Consider the following 24,725-nt stretch of genomic DNA (forward strand, 5'->3'; position numbering starts at 1 on the left):
AACAGGTATCATTTTTGCATTTACATACACTTGTATGCATTATTTGCACCGTATCCATCCTCCTACCCCTTTCCCCATTACCTCCCCCATCTCACTGATGCCAACGTCAACCAGTACCTGGGCAGAACCTGTTCTGCCCTCCTGTTCTCAGTTTTGCAGAAGAAAAAACATAAAAGATAATAAGGGAAACATGTTTTTTTTGCTAGCTTGTGATAAAGATAGCTATACAAGGGGATTATTGTGTTGTTTCCAAAGGGGACTAGGAAAATAACTGCTATTTAGAGTTCTGGTTCTCTCATTAACAAGTGTCACATTGATATCTCTACTAGTTTTGTATTGCTGAGGAACAAATGCCCATCAGTTTCACAACTCATGGGGTCAGAGGTCTATACATCAGAAATCTAGGAATTGGATGGATGGTTCCTTTTGACTCTCAAAGTTAAAATTGAAGAGTAGGGTGGCAGAACTTCATGTGAAGCTCAGGGTCTTCTTCCATCTCAAGTTCTGTGGCAGAATTGGTTTTTTGAAGTTGTAGCTGAGTACCCATTTCTTTTCTGGTTGGCAACTCGCAGGTCCTGGAAGATGCGCTCATTCCCTCAAACAGGCCTCCCTTTGACTCCAACACCAGCATTAGAGAATCTCCCCTCACCTAATCCTTTTCATGTCCTGATCTTTCCAAATTTCCTTTCTTTTACTATAGATCCAGACTTTTAAGAGTTCTGTGATTTCATTGGTTTTACTCAGGAAATTTCCCCTTCTTAAAGTCATCATATTTCATTACATCTGAAAAATCAGAAACTGAATTTTTGTTTAACTGAATACCTGGGAGAATGTATATTGATTCCAGGGTAAGAAATTGTTGGGCTAGCAAAATTATAATTCTGTGTAGATAATATGATTTTTAATGTACCATGTAATGATTTGGTCCTATATGGTTATTTAGAACTGCTATTACTCAGAGTTTTTAATTTTGACTATCATTAAGTGATTTCAGAGGATGAAAGTGCCAACAGTTCTGTTGGCACAGGAATAATGAAGGCCTCCACACTTTTTCCTTCCATGCATATCAGGCAAAACATGCACTCAAAAGAAGTCGGTAAAAACATGAACTACTTCTTACTAATTCACCACATGCTCTTATTGCACATACTTGGAAGAAAGCTCAAGTGTGCTAGCAGACCTCCACAGTCTCCTAGCTTAGGCTTATGACTGCCTCCAACATGGCTTCCTTCATTGACCTCTTCAGGCTCACCACATCCATATCTCAGGACTTGTGCATTTTTGCAGGGCTCTTCCATGACCTTTACATGGCCAATATCTCCTTTTAGACATGAAATCTACTGGCTGCATTTGAGCCAGAGAGTGATGAATGTCAGGGATAGAAAGTTAAACTGTGAAGTCGGCAGTGATGAGAATGTACATGCATGTAAACAGAACTCTGTGCATCTGCAGAACACTTTGCAACATAAATGAGCACCTTGAACTTGGAGACAGATAAGAATGAGAGGACCATAGACCAGATGATATCATGGATAGTTACTGTGTCTGCGAGGATTCACTTAAAATGTGAAGACAGGAATGTCTTGTGGAGGAACAACTAATTCAGTTAGTGTACCAGACAGCAGAGTTGCTATAACACGCAGAACCGGTTGTGTGCTGTACTTGCCTGCAGATGGGGGGTAGTTGGGTGGGAAGGAGGAGTCAAATGATGGGAAGAGCAGTAGAAATACGTTTGATGAACTAAGCAAATGAGCTTGCATGCAAATTTTCTGTGACCTTGTATCCTATGTGTAGAATAAAAATAAGGTGACAGAAGAAGCATTGCTTTCATACTGAGATACTGAAATAAGTCTGCTCCAGTTATTGCACTAGATCACTGGCTAGTAGGCAAAACATTAAAGATGCTTTGCAAGAGGAAAGGTGATGAACCATCCTCCCTGGAGTGTTTAGTGCATGCCGGTGGCCAGTAGAGGGCAGCAAGTGCCCAACTGTTTTTCAAAAGTAACCTTCCAAATCTTCCACTTGCCCAGAGATTTGTGATCCTACAAATGAAAGTGCGTGGACTATTTAAATAACTAAGTGGAAAAGAAAAATTTGTCTTCATTTAGCTTTTTAAATTTTATATTTTAGCAGCTGGAGGAATGGCTCAAGTGGTAGAGCACCTGTCTAGCAATCATAAGGCCTTGAGTTTAAACCCCAGTGCCACAAGAAAAAAAAAGGGATATAAATTTTATATTTTAAAACTGACTAGGCATTTTAAGGACACTGCCTTTGTTAGGTCATTTCTTACCTTGATAGCTGCTGCTTCTTGGAGTCCATACTTATTTCTCTTCATCTGTTTGACTTCCACTTATTGAGCTACTTAATAGTTATCAGTCTGCCTTCACCTGCTTATACTCATTGCCTAGAGATCTTACCTCATGTCCCAGATTTGTTCCTCCAGTTCAGACTGCTTCTCTGAACTTCAGAATCTCACATAAACATCCACCTTAGCAGCATTGCCAGTTGGAGGTTGACAGCATCTCACAATTCTAGTGTGTTTCTCCTGAAGTCCTAATTCCCACCTGCCTTCCAAGTTTGCTTTCCCTGGGCATTTCCCTTCTCAGAAGACATTGTTTCAAATTCTATGGCTTCCTAGTCCTAAGCACATTTAGCAGTCATTCTCTGATATTCTATTTCACTCATAGTTTGCATCCAATATTTCGGCAATGTTTACTTTATATGCTTTTAAAATATAAAGAGAATCTGACTCTCTTTCAGCACAGTCATCAGTGTGTCAAGAGCCCTGAACTGGGAGACACAGCAGACCTGGATATGATTATAAAAGAAAGTTAAAATACAACTTTTATTTTGTATTTATTTGGTAAGCTGTTTCAAAACTCCAAAATAATACAATAGGTACAAAGTGTCCCTATAATGAAACTCTTCACCTTCTCTCTCCCTACCCTGCATTTTGGGATGGTAGTGATCCTGGGTGATTTTCAGAATAAGGAACTGCCTTTCTTCTTGTTTTTGGTGGTAATGTGTTTTGAACTCAGGGCCTTTTGCCTTGAGTTTTTTTTTTTTTAAGGCTGGGTCTCACTATGCAGTCTAAGTTGGACTTGATCTGTTGACCTTCCTGCCTCGGCTCATGACTTCTTAGATTATAGACAGGTACCAACAGGTCCATCTCTGTGATTTCTGTGCAAAATATTGCCCTGGATTCCACCAGTTCAATATGGTAAAATTTTATTCTGTTACACTCTTTGGGCTTGTGAGGAATTTGAGAATGGCATTCCTAGTTGGTTCTGGCTCAAGTTTCTCCTAGATTGCTGTCAAGATAAAATCAGGGAGAGTTACAGCCATCAAAAGACTTCACTGGTTTTTTTGCAATGGCCCACTCAGACATTTGCAAATTCATGTTGTCAGGCGCTTCTTTATCTTACTATGTGGACCTGTCCATAGGGCTTCATGCGTATTCTAACAAGATGACATCCAGCTGGAGAAAATTATCCAAAGGAGAGTAGTCAGAAGCCACAGTAGCTTTAATGTCCTAGCCTTTTAAAACACTCAGAATTGGGTTGATTACATGAGTAAGCCCTATTCAATGTACATAGGACTGTGTTAATGCTAGTGTTAAGAATACGTGGAGATAGGAAACACAGGGGACATTCTTGGTGGTTGCCTGTGAGTATAGTCTGATATAGAGTGAGTTTTCATCTAGATTCCCCTGACCTGAAATATTCCCTTGAACATTCCTTTTTAACATGATTGTATAGGTAGGTCTTAAATTTTGCTGTTTTTGTACATTTTATATTGACATGTTATAAAGGCCATAATATACTAGTCAATTAACTGTTAAATAGAATTAAATTAAAAAATTGTAAATTTTTATTGTACTTGCCATTCGCAGAGTTATTTAGGTTTTCATTAGCTGTCATTTTCCTTGTGACTTGAGAACTTACATTAGCATTTTTTTATACTGTGAAACTGTAGATCCTGTGTTCTTTCAGCTTTTATATGTTTTAAAAGTATTCTGCATTTTCTTTTTAAGTCTCTGTTTTGCTTGGACAGAATTTTGTGTTTAAAGTTGCTTTTCAATAGTTTTTTATGTTGATTACCTTTCTCTCCCTTCAGACACTTTCTGTCTGACACTTTTCCTTCCCTTCCTCCTTTCCTCCCCCTCTCCCCACATTCTCCTTTGTCTCTTTTGGTGTCTTTCCAGGATGTTTTATTATTTCACCAAGATTATTAATCTGAGAAAACTAACATGTAATTTTGTAATACTGAATCCACTTCTAAGTATTTTTTGTTTAAAATAGGAGCTCTTCATTAATTCACTAGCAGTTTGAGGTTTTAGAGATTCTAAGTTAATCTTAGAACTGAAAATTGACTCCTGAGTCTTTTCTGGTCCCACAATCATGCTTTCTGTGTTGATATTCTTGGTATCTTACATCAGATACATTTACAGTCCACTGCCGGCACAATTTGTTTTTGTATATTCTGATTGCTTTGCATAACTCCTCCAGCCCAGTCCCACTGCTCCAATTTTATGAATGACACCTTTGCAATAAGAACAGAGCTGCATTAGGCAGGCAGGGACAACAAGATGGTGTTGCAAACCCGAGTCCTCATCACCTTATTGCTATGGGTCTCTGGTGAGAAACTTAAATGTTGCAGTTCCTTCAGAGTAATTTGTTGTTGAGCTGACAAAATGGTTTTTAAGATGTAGTAGGAAGTAATGACTATTTCCAATATGAACCCAACCATTAGAAAGTGCATTTTAAATGACATATTCAATGTTTGTATTATAAAGTCTGTGTGTGTGTATGTATGTTTATTGTCCTCTCCTGATTGCAGGTGCCTGTGGGGACATCATGGTGACTCAGTCTCCAGCCTCCCTGGCTGCGTCTATAGGAGAGAGAATCACCATCAATTGTAAGTCCAGCCAGAGTCTTTTATACAGTTCAAACCAGAAGAACTACTTGGCCTGGTACCAGCAGAAACCAGGACAGCCTCCTAAACTTCTCATCTACTGGGCATCCACTCAGGCATCTGGGGTCCCTGACCGCTTCAGTGGCAGTGGGTCTGGCACAGATTTCACTCTCACCATCAGCAGCCTCCAGGCTGAAGATGTGGCAGATTACTACTGTCAGCAGGGTTATAGCTTTCCACCCACAGTGCTTCAGCCTCAATCAAAAACCTCCTCCCTAGGCCATGGGTCAGTGATCCTTTCTTCACCAGCTACTTCCTCCTCACATAACCCTGATCTCACATGCATCCTGTCTTTCTAGGAAGTTGCATTTATTACTGGAGTTCCTGGAAAGCTCCCAGGGTTCAGGAGAAAATTCCAGAACTGACTTTTCTCTGGATCCTTTTTCATGGTAGGTTATTGAAGAGAAATGTAAGACACTCCAAGAGACTGTTAGGTATTTTTGAGTTTCTAGAACTTGAATATTTCTTGTGAATATATTGTATGACTGAGCCAAGAAAATTAATCTTTACCCTTTAGAGAAAAACCTATTGCTTTTCACATGTTGACAGAACAATTCCTCTTTACTAGACCTCCTTGAATCAAGAACAATTCCATTTTGACTTATCCCCCTAGTCTCCTTCTTTTTATAACTTCTAATTGCCTCTCAAGTCTATCATTCCTATTATTAAATCTTTGTCCCCAATTCCAACCCTTGGACACAGAGGTTCTTATTTCCATCTTGGTTCTTCTTTCCACACCTGTTTTACAGATGAGCCTTTCTAGTCAGTTTCACACAAAATGCTTTCCTACTCTTTCCTCCCTCCTAATCTGCCCCTTTCCCTTCATTTCTATCTGTCATACTCTTTCTTTCAAAGGCAATCCTTGAATTCTTTAACTCAATCACTGTAGAAAATGGGACAGAATTCCCATTAGGTTTCCCCATAAGTTGTCAATTTTCTCTAGTTTGAGTCTAATTTGTGATGGATATTGTTTGTCTTATGTATGGCCATGTCAGTGTAACAGGATAAACTCCAGTCATACTAGTATTTTTTTTTCGTCCCCACCTAAAATACTTGGGAGAATGAAATTTAGTTCCAGAAAATATCTCAGCAAAGCTGAGTATTGCACTCTTTCTTATACAGTACCTTCTCATACCAGTGAGAAATATTTTAAAATATTGATGTTAATTATATATACACAATGGACTTTTCCTCAGCTATAAGGAATAATGACATGTGGTTTGAAGTTAAATGGATGCAATTGGAGAACATCACGTTAAGTGAAGTAAGGCAGACTCAGAAAGACAAAGGTTGCATGTTTTCTCTCATATGTGGAATATAGATCCAAAAGATATAAATACATACAAAAACAAGCATATATAAACTGATAGGTAGAACATGTTAGTAATTGTGTTATTACTCTATGGAACTTGGGCAAAGGGGGAAAAGAAAAGAGAATGATAGCGCATCAGTAATGTCATGAAACATAACATCTGTGAAGGTAGAGGAGATAAGGATGTGTGTTGAAAGCTACTGAAAATTAGAGTGGGGGATGGGAGGTAAAGTGGTCAGGGAGAGTAATGGAAGATGTTTTATGGACCAAAATAAAGTATACTGACAGTGAGGATGTGCAGAGAAACCTCTTTGAACATCAACTTAAAAATTAATAATGAAAGATAGGTCTGTAAAATGGGTACAGTGTTTTTGTGTTGGGTACCAGTAAGAGGGGAAGGGTGAATGAAGGAGATAAAGATGAGGGTATATGGTTGATGGACTTCATATATAATATGAAAGAGAGCAAAGAAACCTCCTGCAATTACTTTAAGTTGGGTGGAGAGCAGGTTGAGGAGGAGAGAAGATGGGAGTGATCTAACCAATGCACAACATAGGATTAATCAGAATTGTCACTATGAATCCCCCTGTGTAATGAATATATCCTAATAAAAAATTTTTAATGTGTTTATTAAGAATGTTTACTGAGTACTTACTATGTATCAAGTTAAAAATATCAAATTTCATGAAAATAAGTAATAAATGATTTTGTATAATAAATGAATTATTAGTATGTGGTATAAAGGCTATACAAAATCAGTCACATTTCTTTTCATAAATAACAATTTACATGGAAAGTAAATGAAGAAAATGATTTTACTTACAATAGTATGAAAAAATAAAAAAATGCCAGGAGCAGTGGCTATGACCACTGCTATTTGAAAGGAGGAGGAAGCATGGATCAAATTTCAATGAGAACCTGAGCAAACAGTGAGACCACATCTCAACAAATAAGCCAGGCAGTAGCAACACATGACTAATCTCAACTACTTATGAGGCACAGGTAGGAGCATTGTGGTCAAAGGTGGGTGTTGGTAAAAACAGTAGACACTGTATGAAAATAACATAAGCAAAAATGTGGAGAACTGCTTGCCTAGAAAGTGCGAGGCCTTTAGTTCAATCCCCAGTACTGCCAAGTAAAACAAATAAAATAAAAATACTTAGGAATCAATTTAAGGGAAGAGGTGAAAAATCCACATACTGACACCCACAAAGTTCTACTGAAAGAAATTGAAGAAGACACAAATAAATGGAAAGATATACTGTGGTTTTAGATTGGAAGAATTAACATTGCTAAATGTTTATGCTACCCAGAACAACATACATATTCAATACAATTCCTCTCAAAATTTCAAAGACATTTCCACATAAATAGAAGAAGTGATTCTTTTAAAAGTATTTTTAAAGCATATGTTAGTTGTACAGGGGGGTTCACTGTGACATTTTCATATATGCTTACAATGTACCTAAGTTAGGTTCATCCACTATTATCCTTTCTCATCCCCATCCTACAACTTAATTGATTTTGAGAGGTTTCAATGTTCTATCTTCATATACTATATAAGGTTCATCAATCATATTCACCCTCCTTCACCTTCTCTATTAGCCTCTCCCTTCTTGATAGTACCTTCTCTGTAGAAGGGTCTGTCTTACACCCCTGTCCTTCATTGTGCAATTATTGTTCAAAGGGGTTTTGCCATGGATTTCATCTGTGAATATGTTGTACTTTAAGTACTCTAATGCCCTCTTTTAGTTTTCCCTACCTTTTCTCTCCTTCCCCTTATTATTCAACAGCTGGAAAAGGTAATTTTAAAATTCACCTGGAACCACAGAAGACTTTGAAGGGTCAATGCAATATTGAAAAACAGAATAAAAACTAAAGTCATCACACTACCTGATTCTAAATTACATTACAAAGGTGTAGTAATCAAAACAGCATGACACTGACATACAAATAGTGCATAGACTAATGGAATAGAACAGAGAATCTAGAAATAAACTCACACGTTCATGGTCTACTAATTTTTGAAAAGGGCACTAGGAAGATGTAATGGATAAGGGTTAATGTCTTCAATAAATCATGCTGTGAACTTCCACATCAAAAAATGATATTGGATCTGTGTGTTATACCATACAGAATGTGGAGAAAATTCTTCAGTGTGAGACCAGGAAACATAAATTCTAGATGAAAACATAGGGGGAATTGCCTTGATATTAGTCTTTCAATGTTGTTTTTAATATTACACTAAAAGCAAAAATAAATAAATGTGATACCAGCAATAAATATTAAATAAAATATTATGTACAGCATTGGCAATAATCAACACAATTAAGAAACAACCTAAAGTTTGGGAGAAAAAAATTGCAAACCATATATTTCATAAATAGTATCCAAAAATAGAGGAACTCACATAACTTATGAGCAGAAAAACAAATAATCTGAGTAAAAATAAATGGACAAATGACCTGAATAAATATGTCTACAGAGAAGGCATATGAGTGACCCTCATGTATGTGAAAAGGTGGCCAACATCATTAATCAACAGGGAAATTAAAATCAAAACCATGATGAGATATCACCTGACCTTTTTCATGGAAGATTCCATAAAAAAAGTAATAGGTAAGAAGTGTTGGTGAGGGAGTGGAGAAAAAAGGAGGTCTTAAACACTTTTGTTGAGAGGGTAGCTTGGTGTGGCCATCACGGTAGACATTATGGACCTTCTTATGGAAATGAAAAATAGAACTTTCAGATGACCCAACAATTCCTTTTCTGGGTATATAACCAAAGGAAACGAAATCACCAGTTCATAAAGACAATAGCACTTTGATAGTCATAGGTAAGATATAGAAATAATCAAAGTGTGCATAGATAGATGAATGAATAAAAAAGATGTGATCTCTTTCTCTATATATTTATATCAATATACATATAATGGAATATTATTTAGTCTTAAAATCACAGGTGGGGGAATAAAAAGAATGGACCATGGGGACATGTGTGTGTAGGTACACAATGTGCAGATATATGGGATAACGGAATCTAGAGATTTAGTGTACAACATGAAGAATATATCACATTGCCAATGTTAATAAAATTTACTTGATTTGATATTTTTGCCAAAAGAATAGAGTTTTAATGGTCTTGCACAACACATAAAAGGGTAACTATTTCAGATGATGGATATGTTCATTATTTGAAAATAGTATCCATGTCATTTCAAAATATATCAGAACATGCTGAACTCCTTAATATATCGATAAAAAACAAATGATCAAAATCTAACCCCCACAAATGCATCAATAAATATAAAACACATATTATTTTAAGTGCTCTATGATCAGCAGGGATACAAGGAGGGATAAACAACGGAAACATTTTCACAACTGATCTACCAAAGATAGTCATGGAAGGGTGCACTGGAAGGCAAGCTTTAATTAACGTCTCACCAATGGTGAGAGAATGACCTTTAGGAATCTATCTCTATCTCGGGAGATACATTTCTGAGGCGGGATAGGAACCAGTATGTTGGAGAAATAGAAGGAAGCCAGTATTGTGGAAGGAGGTAAAACTAGGACAATAGTAGTGAGAAAAGAGTTAAAGAGATGAAGAGGAGCACGTTGTGAAGGGCTTTGGAGGCTGCTTGAAGGATTTGAATGAGTAGAGGGTTTAAAATAGGGCAGATGTGATTTGATTCGCAGTTTTAAATGATCTTCAGGAGTGGTATACACAGACAGGAAGCAACAATTAGGAGGCCAGTGCTAACTTTCAATCTGGATGGCTTTGGTACATGGAGTGAGCACTGGAAGTGTTGGAGACAGAGATTAACAATTTGCTGATGATGTTATCCAGGGGTGTGAGAGAGAAGACTCAGGATTACTCTGCCATTTTTCCTCCAGTAACTGGAAGGGAAGCCTTGGCATTTGTTTAGGTAGAGCTGACTGGGACAAGTGATTTTGGGGAGAAAGAGCAGGAATTTATTTCAGGACACTCAGGTTTGTGATGTGTGTCAGACCTGCATTGTAGTTGCCGAGTAGACTGTTGACTATATGAGTCTGGAATTCAGGGGAGAAAAATGCACTGGAGATTGAAATCTTATAACCAAGGAAACGAGTGTTGAACAGATCAGGAGCCCAAGGACTGAGATCAGAGAGAGGGGTGATGAAGAGGAAAAGAAAATTAATTTGAGAAGGAGCAGTGGGGACGGAAGAGAAGCAAGAGAGATGTGTGGAAGCTCAGTGAAGAAATTGTTTTAAGGGACAGTGTGTTGCCAACTCATTAAATGCTGTGTCTTACCCTAATTATATGAGGACTGGGATGTGACCATTGAATTTGGAATGTGAGTCTCAGGTGACCTAGAGTTGAGTAATTTCATGAGATAGTTGTGTAGCACCTTGAATAGGGGAAAGCTCCAGGAAGAAGTTTGAGTTATCCTCAGTTATAAGATTTGGGAATGGTGACTAGAGACAGCTCTTTCAAAGAGCTTTGTAGTAAAGAAAAAAATAAATGTTTCATGCCTGGAGAGAGATGAAAGTTTCTAGCTGTTATACTAAAAATGATGTTTCTATGTTAATGAGAGTGATGCTGTAAAGAGAAAGGAAGATTGATAATTTAGGAAAGAGAGTGAGAAGTGCTATGAGGTGCTCTTAAGTATGCAAGAGTTAACAGTTTATAACAAGTGGCCTCCTTTGGGGGCAATCTGCTTATCTATTGTTGGTTCAACTTCAGGATTTATTTGGTGAATTGAACATGGTGTGAAAGCAATAAGTATTTAATGGAAACTGTACTTTGAATTTTTAATTTTGGTCTTTTCTCTGGTAAGAAATATTTATTAGAATACTCTTTTGTGATGCTGAGTAGCAGTTAATTGAGCTCCAAGTCAGCCATATGGAAAACAAGCAACTGTTTACAGTGTGCTATGTTGCTGATTTTTATTATACATTTGTGAGAAAGTAAATTAATACAAAATAATGGGTTTTCTCTCCTCCTTTTGTGAGGTTGGCTAAGGATTTAATCAAAATTTTTATTATTTCTTTTCATCTGATGGGTTTGGGTTTGGCTTTTTCATGAGCATAAGGATTCCTCATTAAGTTATTTATTTGTGATCTCTCTCTCTCTTTTAAAAAATATAGGTACTAAAAGCTATAAACTTTCCTCTCAATACTGCCTTGGGTGTATCCCAAAGGCTCTGGTAGGTTATGTTTTCATTATATTGCAGGAGTATTTTGATATCTCTTCTTATTTCTTCAATGACCCACTGTTTATTCAACAATCTGTTGTTCAGTCTTTAAAGATTTGAATATTTTCTATAGTTTCTTTTTCTGTTGTGTTCTAGTTTTATTCCATTGTGGTCTGGTAAAATACAGGGAGTTATTTCAACTTTCTTACATTGGATAAGACTTGCTTTGTGATCTAAAATATGACCCATTTTAGGGAAAGTTCCATGGGCTGCTGAGAGAAATGTATATTGTGCAGCTGATGGATGGAACACTCTGTAGATGCCTGTTAAGTCTATTTGTCCTATCAAGTCATTTCATTTTGAGGTTTCTTTGTGATCTTTTGTCTGGATGACTTATTTATCTTTAAGAGAGGAATATTGAGGTCTGTAATGTCTTTTACATTTACTTACATGTGTATACATTGTACCACTTTCTGTCCCCCATCACCCTGCCCAAACCCCACTTGCAGGCAGAAACTGTTCCTCCCTCTTCTCTGATTCTGTTGAAGAGAAAAGCATAAGAGATAATAAGAAAGATATATCATTTTTGCTAGTTTGGGATAAAGATAGCTATACAGAGAGATTCTTAGCGTTGTTTTCATGCACTTGTGTTTTGCAATCCACATTGGTTCATTTCTACCAGATCTCTTCACTGCTTCTTGTTCCCCTACCCATAGTGGCCTCTGTTAATTTTCTTTATTCTGTCCTCAACAGGGAGCGCATCAACCACAGTCAAGCTTTATGTTTCCTTTCCCTATTTCTCCTGTGTGCATTCTCCCCTGAGTGTGTGACCCATGTTCAAAAATATTTCTGTTTGTTTTGGGTTTATAATTCACATATTAGGGGGAGAAAATGCAATTTTTGGCCTTCTGAGCCTGCCTAACTTTGCTTAAGATGATGTTGTCTAGTTCCATCCATTTACTTGCTAATGACAAAATTTCATTCTTCTTTGTGGCTGAGTAAAATTCCATTTTGTATAAATACCATACTTTGTTGATTCATTTGTCAGTTGTGGGGCATCTTGGCTATTTCCATAGCTTGGTTATTGTAAATATTGCTGCAATAAACATGGGTGTGCAGGTGCTTTTATAATAACTTGAGTCTTATTCCTTTGGGCATATCCCTAGGAATGGTATTGCTGGGTGGTATGGAAGATCTATGTTTAGTTTTTTAAGGTGCCTCCATATTTTTTTCCAAAGTGGTTGTACTAGCTTACAAACCCACCAGCAAAGTATGAGGGTTCCTTTTCCCCCACATCCTCATCAACATTGTTGTTGGTAGTGTTCTTGATGCTAGCCATTCTAACTGGGTGGAATCTTTTTTTTTTCTTTTATTCATATGTGCATACAATGTTTGGGTCATTTCTCCCCCCTTCTTCCCACCCTCTCCCTTACCTACCCTGCCCCCTTCCTTTCCCCTCTAACCCCTTGCTATAAGGCAGAAACTATTTTGCCCTTATCTCTGATTTTGTTGAAGAGAGAGTATAAGCAATAATAGGAAGGACCAAGGGTTTTTGCTAGTTGAGATAAGGATAGCTATACAGGGAGTTGACTCGCATTGCTTTCCTGTGCATGCATGTTATCTTCTAAATTAATTCTTCTCAAACTAATCTTTTCTCTAGTTCCTGGTCCCCTTCTCCTATTGACCTCTGTCACTTTAAAGTATCTGCATTAGTTTCTTTGCATTGAGGGCAACAAATGCTATCTAGTTTTTTTGGGTGTCTTACCTATCCACATACCTCCCTTGTGTGCTCTCGCTTTATTGTGTGATCAGAGTCCAGTCCCCTTGTTGTGTTTACACTTGATCTAATGTCTGCATATGAGGGAGAACATACGAGTTTTGGTCTTTTGGGCCAGGCTAACCTCACTCAGAATGATGTTCTCCAGTTCCATCCATTTACTGGCAAATGATAAAATTTCATTCTTTTTCATGGCTGCATAAAATTCCATTTTGTATAAGTATCACATGTTCTTAATCAATTCATCAGTGGTGGGGCATCTTGGCCATTTCCATAACTTGGCTATTGTGAATAGTGCTGCAATAAACATGGGTGAGCAAGTGCCTCTGGAGTAACCTGTCTCACATTCCTTTGGGTATAACACCAGGAGTGGGATTGCTGGATCATATGGCACATCTATGTTTAGATTTTTAAGGGGATTCCACATTTTTTTCCAGAGTGGTTGCACTAGTTTGCATTCTCACCAGCAGTGTATGAGTGTTCCTTATCCCCCACATTCTCGCCAACACCTGTTGTTAGTGGTGTTTCTAATCATGGCTATTCTAACAGGGGTGAGGTGGAATCTTAGTGTGGTTTTGATTTGCATTTCCTTTATGGCTAGAGATGGTGAGCGTTTTTTCATGTGTTTTTTGGCCATTTGAATTTCTTCTTTTGAGAAAGTTCTGTTTAGTTCACTTGCCCATTTCTTTATTGGTTCATTAATTTTGGGAGAGTTTAGTTTTTTTAGTTCCCCTATATATTCTGGTTATCAGTCCTTTGATGTGAAGCTGGAAAATATTTTCTCCTACTCTGTGGGTTTTCTGTTCAGTTTAGAGACCATTTCTTTTGTTGAGCAGAAGGTTTTTAGTGTTATGAAGTCCCATTTCTCTGTGCTATCTCTTAGTTGTTGAGAAAGTCCTTGCCTATACCTATTAGTTCCAAAGTATTTCCTATTCTTTCCTGTACCAACTTTAGAGGATGGGGTCTGATATTAAGATCCTTGATCCATTTTGAATTAATATTGGTATAGGGTGATAAACATGGATCTAGTTTCAGTTTTTTGCAGACTGCTAACCAGTTTTCCCAGCAGTTTTTGTTGAAGAAGCTGTCTTTTCTTCATTGTATATTTTTAGTGCCTTTGTTAAATGTAAGTTGGTTATGGTTGTGTGGCTTCATATCTGGGTCCTCTATTCTGTTCCACTGGTCTTCATGTCTGTTTTTGTGCCAGTACCATGCTGTTTTCATTTCTATTGCTTTGTAATATAGTTTGAAGTCAGGTATTGTGATACCTCCAGCATTTTTCTTTTTACTGAATATTGCCTTGGCTATTTGTGGCCTCTTGGGTTTCCAAATAAATTTAATGGTTGATTTTTTAATTTCTTTGATGAATGTCATTGGGATTTTGATGGGAATCGCATTAATCATGTAGATTACTTTTGGGAGTATAGACATTTTTACTATGTTGATTCTACCAATCCATGAGCATGGGAGATCTCTCCACTTTCTATAGTCTTCTTCAGTCTCTTTCTTCAGAAGTTTATAGTTTTCCTTGTAGAGGTCTTTCACATCCTTTGTTAGGTTTACACCTAGGTATTTGATTTTTTTTGAGGCTATTGTAAATGGATTTGTTTTCCTATATTCTTTCTCAGTTTGTTCATTATTAGTGTGTAGAAATGCTAATGATTTTTCTATGTTGATTTTGTATTCTGCTACCTTGCTATAGCTGTTGATGGTGTCTAGGAGCTTTTGGGTAGAGTTTTTTGGGTCTTAAGGTATAGGATCATATCATCTGCAAATAGGGATGTTTGGCAGTTTCTTTACCTATTTGTATTCCTTTTATTCCTTCTTCTTGCCTAATTGCCCTGTCTGGGATTTTCAGTACTATGTTGAATAGGAGTGAAAATAGTGGGCATTCCTGGTTTTAGAGGGAATGATATCAGTTTTTCACCATTAAGTACAATGCTGGCTGTTGGTTTGTCATATATGGCTTTTATAATGTTGATTACTTTCCTTCTATTCCTGGTTTTCTTAGAGCTTTTATCATGAAATGGTGTCAGATCTTATCAAAGGTTTTTTCTGCATCTATTGAGATAATCATGTTGTTTTTGTCTTTGTTTCTGTTATTGTTGTGTATTACATTTATTGGTTTTCATATCTTGAACCATCCCTGCATTTCTGGGATGAAGCCTACTTGATCCTGGTGAATGATATTTTTAATGTGTTGTTGAATTCAGTTTGCCATTATTTTATTGAGGAGATTGGCCTATAGTTCTCCTTTTTGGAGGTGTCTTTGCCTGTTTTGGGGATAAGTGTAATACTGGCTTCATAAAATGTGTTAGGCAGTTTTCCAACCCTTTCTAGTTCATGGAACAGTTTAAGGAGGGTTGGTATCAGTTCTGCTTTAAAGTCTGAAAGAATTCAGCAGAGAATCCATCAGTTCCTGGACTTTTCTTTTTGGAGAGACTCTTGATTGCTGCTTCAATTTCATTTTGTGTTATAGGTCTATTCAGGTGACTAATGTCCTCTTGGTTCAGTTTTGGATGATCATAAGTATCTAGAAATCTGTCTTGCTTCAAGATTTTCAAATTTATTTGAATATAGGTTCTCAAAGTAGTCTCTGATGATGTCCTCAACTTCCATGGTGTTTGGTGTTATCTCCCCTTTTGCATTCCTGATTTTACTGATTTGGGTTTTTTCTTTCTTCATTTTAGTCAGGTTTGCCAAGGGTCTATCAATCTTATTTATTTTTCCAAAGAACTGACCTTTTGTTTCATTAATTCTTTGTATGGTGTTTTTTGTTTCTCCTTCATTGATTTCAGCTCTTATTTTTATTATTTCTCTCCTTCTATTTGTTTTGGGATTTGTGTGTTCTTGTTTTTCTAGGAGTTTGAGATGTAACATTAGGTCATTGATTTGAGATCTTTCATTCTTTTTAATATATGCACTCATGGCTATAAACTTTCCTCTCAGGACTGCCTTTGCTGTGTCCCATAGGTTCTGGTAGGTTGTGTTTTCATTTTTATTGACTTCCAGGAACCTTTTAATTTCTTCCTTTATTTCATCAGTGACCCATTGTCCATTAAGCAATGAGTTATTCAGTTTTAAGCTGTTTGCATGTTTTTTGTCTTCATTTTTGTTGTTGAGTTCTCGTTTTATTGCATTGTGATCAGATAGAATGCATGGTATAATTTCTTTTTTCTTATAGTTGCTGAGGCTTGCTTTGTGCCCTAGGGTATTATCTATTTTGGAAAAGGTTCCATGGGCTGCTGAGAAGAATGTATATTGTGTAGAAGTTGGATGAAATGTTCTGTAGACATCAACTAGATCCATTTGGTGTATGATATGTTTTAGATTAGGATTTCTTTATTGATTTTTTTGTTTGGATGACCTATCTATTGATGATAGTGGGGTGTTAAAGTCTCCCACAACCACTGTGTTGGAGTTAATATATGCTTTTAGGTCCTTCAGGGTATGACTGATGAAATTGGGTGTTGACCTTGGGTGCATATAGGTTGATAATTGTTATTTCCTTTTGGTCTAATTCCCCTTTTATTAGTATTTATTAGTATTGAATGTCCTTCTTTATCTCATTTGATCAATGTAGATTTGAAGTCTACTTTGTCCAAGATACGTATTGCTGCTCCTGCCTGTTTTTGGGGGCCACTGGATTGGTAAAACTTCTTCCAGCCTTTCATCTTAAGCCTGTGTTTATTTGTATAGATGAGGAGCATTTCCTGTAAGCAACAAATTGTTATATCTTCCTTTTTAATCCAGTTTGTCAGATGGTGCCTTTTGATGGGGAAATTAAGTCCGGTAACATTAAATGTTAGTACTGATAGGTATGTGGTGATTCCTGTCATTTAGTTGTCTTTGTTCTTTGAGGGTTTGATTGTGTGTGGCTAAATTGATGTTACTCTCTACTTTCTTGTCTTTCCTTTTCCTGTGGTTTGGTACTGCCTCCCCTTTCATGGTTATGTTGAGTTTCACTTTTGTGTGCAGAATCCCTTGAAGAATCTTTTTTAGTGGTGGCTTGGTGGTCATATATTGTTTTAGTTTCTGTTTATCATGGAAAACTTTTATTGCTCCATCTATTTTGAATGATAATTTTGCTGGGTAGAGTATTCTAAGGTTGAAGTTATTTTAATTCAGTCCCTGGAAGACCTCACCCCAAGCTCTTCTTGCTTTTAATATTTCTGTTGAGAAGTCTGGTATGGGTTTACCTTTGTGTGTTCTTTTTTCTCTCTTACAGCCTTCAATATTCTTTCTCTAAACTCTGTACTTGTTGTTTTAATGATAATATGTCATGATGTAGTTTTATTTTGGTCAAGTCTGTTTGGTGTTCTGAACCTGTATGGGCATAGAATTCTCTAGATTTGGGAAATTTTCTGTTATTATTTTGTTGAATATAGTATGCATTCCTTTTGCTCGCACTTCTTCTCCTTCTTCAATGCCCATTATTCTCAGATTTAGTCTTTTGATGGAGTCAGTAAGTTCTTGCATTTTCTTTTCACAGTTCTTGAGTTGTTTAATTAATAGTTCTTTGGTTTTTCTTTTAATTACCATTTCATCTTCGAGTTCTGAGATTCTGTCTTTTGCTTGTTTTAGTCTGCTGGATTGGGCTTCCATTTTGTTTTGCATTTCTTTTTCCTTTTTTTTTCTGAGGTTTTCCATATCCTGAGTCCTTTCCTCTTTAATATTGTCTATTTTCGACCTGAGTTCATTTATCTCTTTATTTATCATGTTCTTTGTTTCACTTTGGTGTTTATACAGTGCTTCTATAGTTTCCTTTTTTTTGTTGTTGTGATTTCTCAAATCTCTATTTTTGTTGTCTTGGAATTTCGTGAGTGTCTCCTGTACATTTTGGTTGAGCATATCCAGTATCATCTCTATAAAATTCTCATTGATTACTTGCAGGATTTCTTCTTTCAAGTGGTTCTTGTGGGCTTCATTGGTTTATTTGGCATAGTTTATCATTGTTTTGTTTGAGTCTGGATCTGGGTATCTGTTTTCTTCATTTCCCTCTGGTTCCTGTACTAATTTATTATTGGTGAGGAAATGGTTTCCTTCTTTTTTCCATCTTTACATCATTACCCTTGCTATTGTTACTGTCCCTGTACTGTATGTAATTCAGTATTGTCTAGTTTGTAATAATAACAATGGTGAAATCTGGAGTGGAAGGGCGAGAAGAGAGGGAAAGCAAAGAAGTTAAAGAAAAAGGGAAAAAAACCAAACCAAACACACACACACATGTGCAAACAGAGCCAAAGAAATAAACAGGTAGAGATGTTGTACTGATCAACAGTGACCCAAACAGACAGAAGATAAAAAAAAAAAATCCCCAAGTTCAAATGCAATAAAGTTTCAGTCTTAATAATTTTGTTGTTAGTCCTTCAGCCTCCAGTCCTGTTGTTGGTGTCTGAGAAGAAGTTCTGTTTTTATCTCATCAAAGGGGAAAAAACAAAAACAAAAACCAAACCAAACCAAACTAAAACAAAATAAAATTGCCAAGTTCAAATGCAATACAGTTTCAGTTAGTCCTTCAGCATCCAGTCCTTATTCTGTCACTGTCTTATCAAAGATAAGACAAAAAAAAAGAGTCTGTAGACAGCTCTGTGAATGTCTATCTGAGGCTGTGGCTCACCTGCCACCTATTGTCAGCCATCTGCTGCTGCAGGCTTTATTTATGCAAATCTCAGGAATGAGCTTTACACTCACCTAGCCCAGCAGGCTTTGTTTATTTAGCATTCTCCTGGACACATGCCCGTTTTGTTTTCTCCAGTATACAGCCCTTACCTGCCTGTTTCAATTGCAGTCTTTTTTCATTATTTAGAGTTCACATGGAGAGGTGCCCCTCCCCCACTCTCCAGTGGGGCATGCCACATTTTAGCTGCTGTTACAAGCTTTCCCCTCTCCAAGGTTGCTGGGCAGATACCCCTGTTCCTGCCTTCTCTCACTGGCTTTATTTACAGTTTGAGTGGCGAGTGACCCTCCCCCCTCCCTGGATCTCAGGGTGCCCTTCCCTCTTTGCTACATGTTTTTATTATTTTTTTAGCTGCTTGTTTATTATTCAGGTTTTTTTTTCTCTTTTTTCTCTGGATGGGGTTCAGTTTGTCCAGGAGGCTATGCTGATTTGGCCCAGGGTTGTCTGTGGGAGTACTGCATACTGCTTAGCTCACCTGGTGGTCTGCTTCTCCCAAGCAGGTTAGGCACTGGCGTCTGCCGGCAAGGGAGCCCTTCTGGTTTCTCCATTTAATGTGCAGTGGGGATGCTATGTGCGGACTGGGGGTGTGGAGGTGTCGGAGTTTTGCTTCCTCTTGTTGGTTTTTCCTGCAAGCCATATCTCCAGCGTCTCTCCAAGATTTTACTTTAGGAAGCAGGTGTTCTGCTTCCTCCCTCTAGTTGCCTTCATGGAATCCTGGTTGGAATCTGAGTGTGGTTTTGATTTGCATTTCCTTTATGGCCAGGATGGTGAGCATTGTTTCATGTGTTTTTTGGCTATTTGGAATTTTTTCCTTAGAAAAAGTTCTGTTTAGTTCAATTTCACACTTCTTTATCGGTTCATTGATTTTGGGGGAATTTAATTTTTTGAGCTATGTGTATATTCTGGTTATCAGTCTTTTCTTTTGTCTGATGTATAGCTAGCAAATATTTTCTCTCACTCTGTTAGTGATCTCTTCAATTTAGAGACCATTTCTTTGTTGGTCATATGCTTTTTAATTTCATGTCCATCCTTTCTCTTAGTTTGCCCATGCTTTCTCTTAGTTGCTGGGCTGATGGTGAGCTACTGAGGAATTCATTTCCTGTACTTATTGCTTCCAGAATATTCCCTGCTCTTTCCTGTACTAACTGCAAGGTTTTGGGTCTGCCATTAAGGTCCTTAATCCACTTGGAGTTAATACTAGTACGTGGTGACAGGCATGGATCTAATTTCAGTTTTCTGAAATTAGCCACTTTTCCCAACTCCATTTGTTGCAAAGGCTCTTTTCTCCATTGGAATTTTTTGGTGCTTTTGTCAAAAATAAGGTGGACATAGATAGCTGTGTGGATTCATATCTGGGTCCTCTATTCTGTTCCCATGTTCATATCTGTTTTCGTGGTAGTACCATGCTGTTTTTATTGCTATGGCTCTGTAGTATAGTTTGAAGTCAGGTATTGTGATATCTGCAGCGTTGCTCTTTTTGCTCAGTATTGGCCTTGGCTATTTGCTGTGTTTTGTGTTTCCCAATGAACTTTATGGTAGATTTTTTCAATCTCTGTGATGAATATCATTGGAATTTTGATGGATATTGTGTTGAACATGTAGATTGCTTTTGGTAGTATGTCCATTTTTACTATGATGATTCTACCAATCCATGAGCATGTGAGATCTTTCCATCTTCTGTAATTTCTTTGATCTCTTTCTTCAGTGGTTTGTAGTTCTCCTTAAAGAGGTCATTTATGTCCTTCATTAAGTTTACTCCTAGGTATATAATTTTTTTGAAGCTATTGTAAATTGAATTGTTTTCCTGTATTCTTTCTCAATTTGGTCATTTTTGTTGTATAGAAAGGCTATGATTTTTAAAGTTGATTTTGTATCCTGTTACATTGTTGAAGCTGTTCATGGTGTCCAGATGTTTTTGGGTAGAATTTTTTGAGTCTTTGAGGTATAGGATCATGTCATCTGCAAATAGGGATATTTTGACTGTTTCTTTATCCATTTGTATTCCTTTTTTTTCTTCTTACCTTATTGCTCTGGCTAGGAATTCCAGGTCTATGTTGAATAGGAATAGGGAGAGTGGGCACCCTTGTCTCATTCCTGAGTTTAAGGTTAATTGTTTCAGTTTTTCTCCATTAAGTATGATGTTGGCTATAAGTTGTCATATATAGCCTTTGTAATATTGAGGTGCATTCCTTCTGTTCCTAGTTCTTAGAGCTTTTATCATGAAGTTATTTGAATCTTACCAAAGGTTTTTTTCTGCATCTATTGGGTTTATCAAGTGTTTTTTGTCTTTAATATGCTGTATTACATTTATTGGCTTGCATATATTGAACCTCCCCTGCATCCCTGGGGTAAAGCTGACTTGGTCATGGTGAATGATCTTTCTGATATGTTGTTGAATTTGGTTTGCTATCATTTTATTGAAGATTTTACATCAATGTTCATTAAGGAGATTGGCCTATAGTTCTCCTTTTTGGATGTGTTTTTGTCCAGTTTTGGGATGAGTAATACTGACTTTAAAGAATGAGTTGGACATTTTCCTTCCCTTTCTATTTCCTGGAAATGTTTAAGGAGTGCTGGTACTAGTTCTTCTTTGAAGGTCTGGTAGAATTCAGCTGAGTATCTGTCAGGCCCTGGGCTTTTCTTTTTTTGGGAGAGTCTTCACTGCTGCTATAATTTTATTACATGTTATAGATCTGTTTAGGTGGTTAATATCCTCTTAGCTCAGTTTTGGATGGTCTTAAGTATTTAGAAATTTGTCCATCTATTCAAGATTTTCTAAATTATTGGAATATAGGTTCTGAAAGTAGTCTCTGATGATTCCCTAGATTTCTGTGGTGTTCACTGTTATCTCCTCTTTTTCATTTGTGATTTTTGTAATATGGGTCTTTTCCCTCCTCACTGTAGTCAGATTTGTGAGGGGCTTCTCAATCTTATTTATTTTTTAAATGAAACAGCTGTGTGTTTCATTGGTTCTTTGTATGTTTTTTCTTTTTTTTCTCTATTTCACTAATTTCAGCCCTTATTTTTATTATTTCTCTCCTGCTTGTTTTGGGTTTAGTTTGGTCTTGCTTTTCTAGGAGTTTGAGATGTAGCATTGGTTCATTTATTTGGGAACTTTCTGTCCTTTACTCATGGCTATACACTTTCTTCTTAGTACTGCCCATGCTATGTCCCATAAATTCTGGTAGGTTGTGTTTTAATTTTCATTAGCTTCCAGCAAACTTTTTACTTCCTCTCTTATTCCTCCTTTGATGCACTGATCATTGGGCAATGTATTATTCAGCCTCCAATTGGTATATTTTCTGTTTTTTTTTTTTTGTTGTCATTGAGTTGTAGACTTAATGCATTGTGACCCTATAGAATGCATGGAGTTATTTCTATTTTCTTACATTTGCTGAGGCTTGCTTTGGAAAAATTCTGTGGGCTTATGACAAGAATGTATATTGTATTTTCATTGGACGAAATAATCTGTAGACATCAGTTAGGTTCATTTGATTTATGGTGTCATTTAGTTCTAGGATTTCTTTGTTGATTTTTTGTTTGGATGACCCATATATTGGTGATAAGAAGGGTATTAAAGTCTGTCACGACCACTATGTTGGAGTCTATATGTGCTTTTAAGTCCTTTAGTGTATGTTTGATGAAATTGGGTGCATTGACATTGGGTGCATATAGATTGTTAAATGTTATTTCCTTTTGATGTATTTCTCCTTTTATTAGTATGAAGCATCCTTTCGTTTGATGAATGTAAGTTTAAAGTCTACTTTTCTAATATAATTATTGTTACTACTTCTTATTTTGGGGGTACATTGGCTTGGTAAATCTTCTTCCATCTTTCACCCTAAGCCAGTGTTTATTTCTGTCAATGAGATGGGTCTCTTGTAAACAACAGATTGTTGGATCTTCCTTTTTAATCCAGTTTTCCAAATGGTGTCTTTTGATGGGGGAGTTGAGTCTGTTAACATTCAGTGTTAGTATTGATAGATATGTGGTGATTCCTTTCATTTTATTGTTTTTGTTGTTTAAGGGTTTGATTCTGTGCAGACAACTCAATACTACTCTCTGATTGCTTGTCTTTTCTTCTCCTATGGTTTGATGGCTCCTGTCCTCTCATGGTTTTGTTTGCTTTCATCGTCTGTGTGCAGAATTCTTTGTAGAATCTTTTGTAGTGGTGGCTTGGTGTTCATATACTGTTTTAGTTTCTGTTTATCATGGAAGATTTTTATTGCTCCATCTATTTTGAATGATAGTTTTGCTGGGTAGAGTATCCTAGGGTTGAAGTTATTTTCTCTTAGTGCCTGAAATACATCACTCCATGCCCTTCTTGTTATTTTGATGTGTTTACCTTTATATGTTATTTATTTTTTCTCTCTTACAGCCTTCCATATTCTTTCTCTGTTCTCTATGCTTGTTGTTTTGATGATGATATGCCACAGAGAGGTTGTATTTTGGTCAGTTCTGTTTGGTGTTCCGGAGGCTTCCTGTACCTGAATGGGCAAAACTTTCTTCTGATTTGGGAAATTTTCTTGTATTATTTTATTAAACATGATATGTATCCCTTTGGTTTGCACCTCTTCTCCTTCAAATGGCCATTATTCTCAGGCTTGGTCTTTTGATGGGGTTGCTGAGTTCTTGCATATTCCTTTCATGGCTCTTGAGTTGTTTTACTAAGATTTCTTTTGTTTTTTCTTTAATTTCTCTTTTATCTTCGAGTTCTGAGATTCTGTCTTTCACTTTCTCTAGTCTCCTGGAGTGGCATTTCACTGAGTTTTTTGTTTGACTATAGGGACTTTTAATTTTTAGAATACCTGTTTGATTCTTTCTTCTGAGGTTTTTCCAAAGTGTGATCAACTCTTTTTTTTTTCAATAATTTTTGTGGTCCTCTTTAATTCACGCATTTCTTTTTTATAGCGTCCTTTATTTCACTTTGGTGTTTGTTGAGCTGCTCTTTAAATTCCTTTATTTGTCTCTGTGTCATCTCATGCCCTTTGTTTTTGGTATCTTAAAATTTCTTGAGTCATTTGTACATTGTAGTTGACCATGTTTAATATCTTCTCTATGAATTTCTCAGAGATTTCTTCTTTGAGGTTTGTTTTGTGTGTATTTCTGAGTGCTTTAGTTACATTTATCATTGTTTTGTTAAGGTCAAGGACTGGGTATCCATTTTGTTCATTTCCCACTGAACTCTGTATTGAATTTTTTTTTTGAGGAGGATAGTGTCCATCTCTTCTTCTTCTTCCCATTCCTCCACTTTGTGCTGTGCAACTATATTTTTGGTAGGCTAGATGGTGGGTTTGATTGCCTGATTTCTTTCCCTGATTTAATTTTTGTGTTGTGGCTGATTTCATTGTTTACTAGGTTGACATGCTTTATCTGACCCTTGTCTGAGGTGTAATTTAGCATTAACAAGTTCACAGGTTGAATACCAGACCAGTTGTTAGTATATTCTATAGAAAACCACTTGATGTTATCTATAAACAGTTGGAATTGGATATAATGGTTATTAGGCCAGTTAAAGATTATGGGGAATTGGTAAAGGTGGCACTAAGGAAAAAAGGAGTGAGTGGGTTGAGAGTTTTAGGGGTTACTGGGTTTTGTGGCCCTTGTGTATGTTTAGGTATATTTCTGTTGTTGTAGTGGAGAGTGTTTGTGTCAGGGATTGATGGGGGCTGGTGTTGTGTGCATTTGGTAGAGCAGAGTAGTCAGTAGTGGTGAGTGTGTAGGAGGGAGGGGTAGTGTGGATACAGGTTGCAGCAGGATGGGAGGGGAAGATGAAGACAGGAGAGAGATTGGATGAGAGGGGGCC

General features: G+C 36.9%; 1 pseudogene and 2 gene segments (V, D, J or C); 1 reads left to right on the plus strand and 2 right to left on the minus strand.

The window, feature by feature from the left end:
- Positions 1-24,725, minus strand: part of LOC109699244 (immunoglobulin kappa variable 4-1-like) — a 935,238-nt gene that overhangs the window by 213,832 nt on the left and 696,681 nt on the right.
- The window catches only part of LOC109678727 (14-3-3 protein zeta/delta-like), a 57,011-nt pseudogene that overhangs the window by 18,470 nt on the left and 13,816 nt on the right, over positions 1-24,725 (minus strand).
- LOC141414981 (immunoglobulin kappa variable 4-1-like) lies at positions 4,545-5,273 on the plus strand. The segment is given in 2 exon segments: positions 4,545-4,637; positions 4,840-5,273. Coding segments are annotated over 2 exon segments (483 nt in total).

Source organism: Castor canadensis, chromosome 12, assembly GCF_047511655.1.
Source record: "Castor canadensis chromosome 12, mCasCan1.hap1v2, whole genome shotgun sequence".
Taxonomy (NCBI): Eukaryota; Metazoa; Chordata; class Mammalia; order Rodentia; family Castoridae; genus Castor; species Castor canadensis.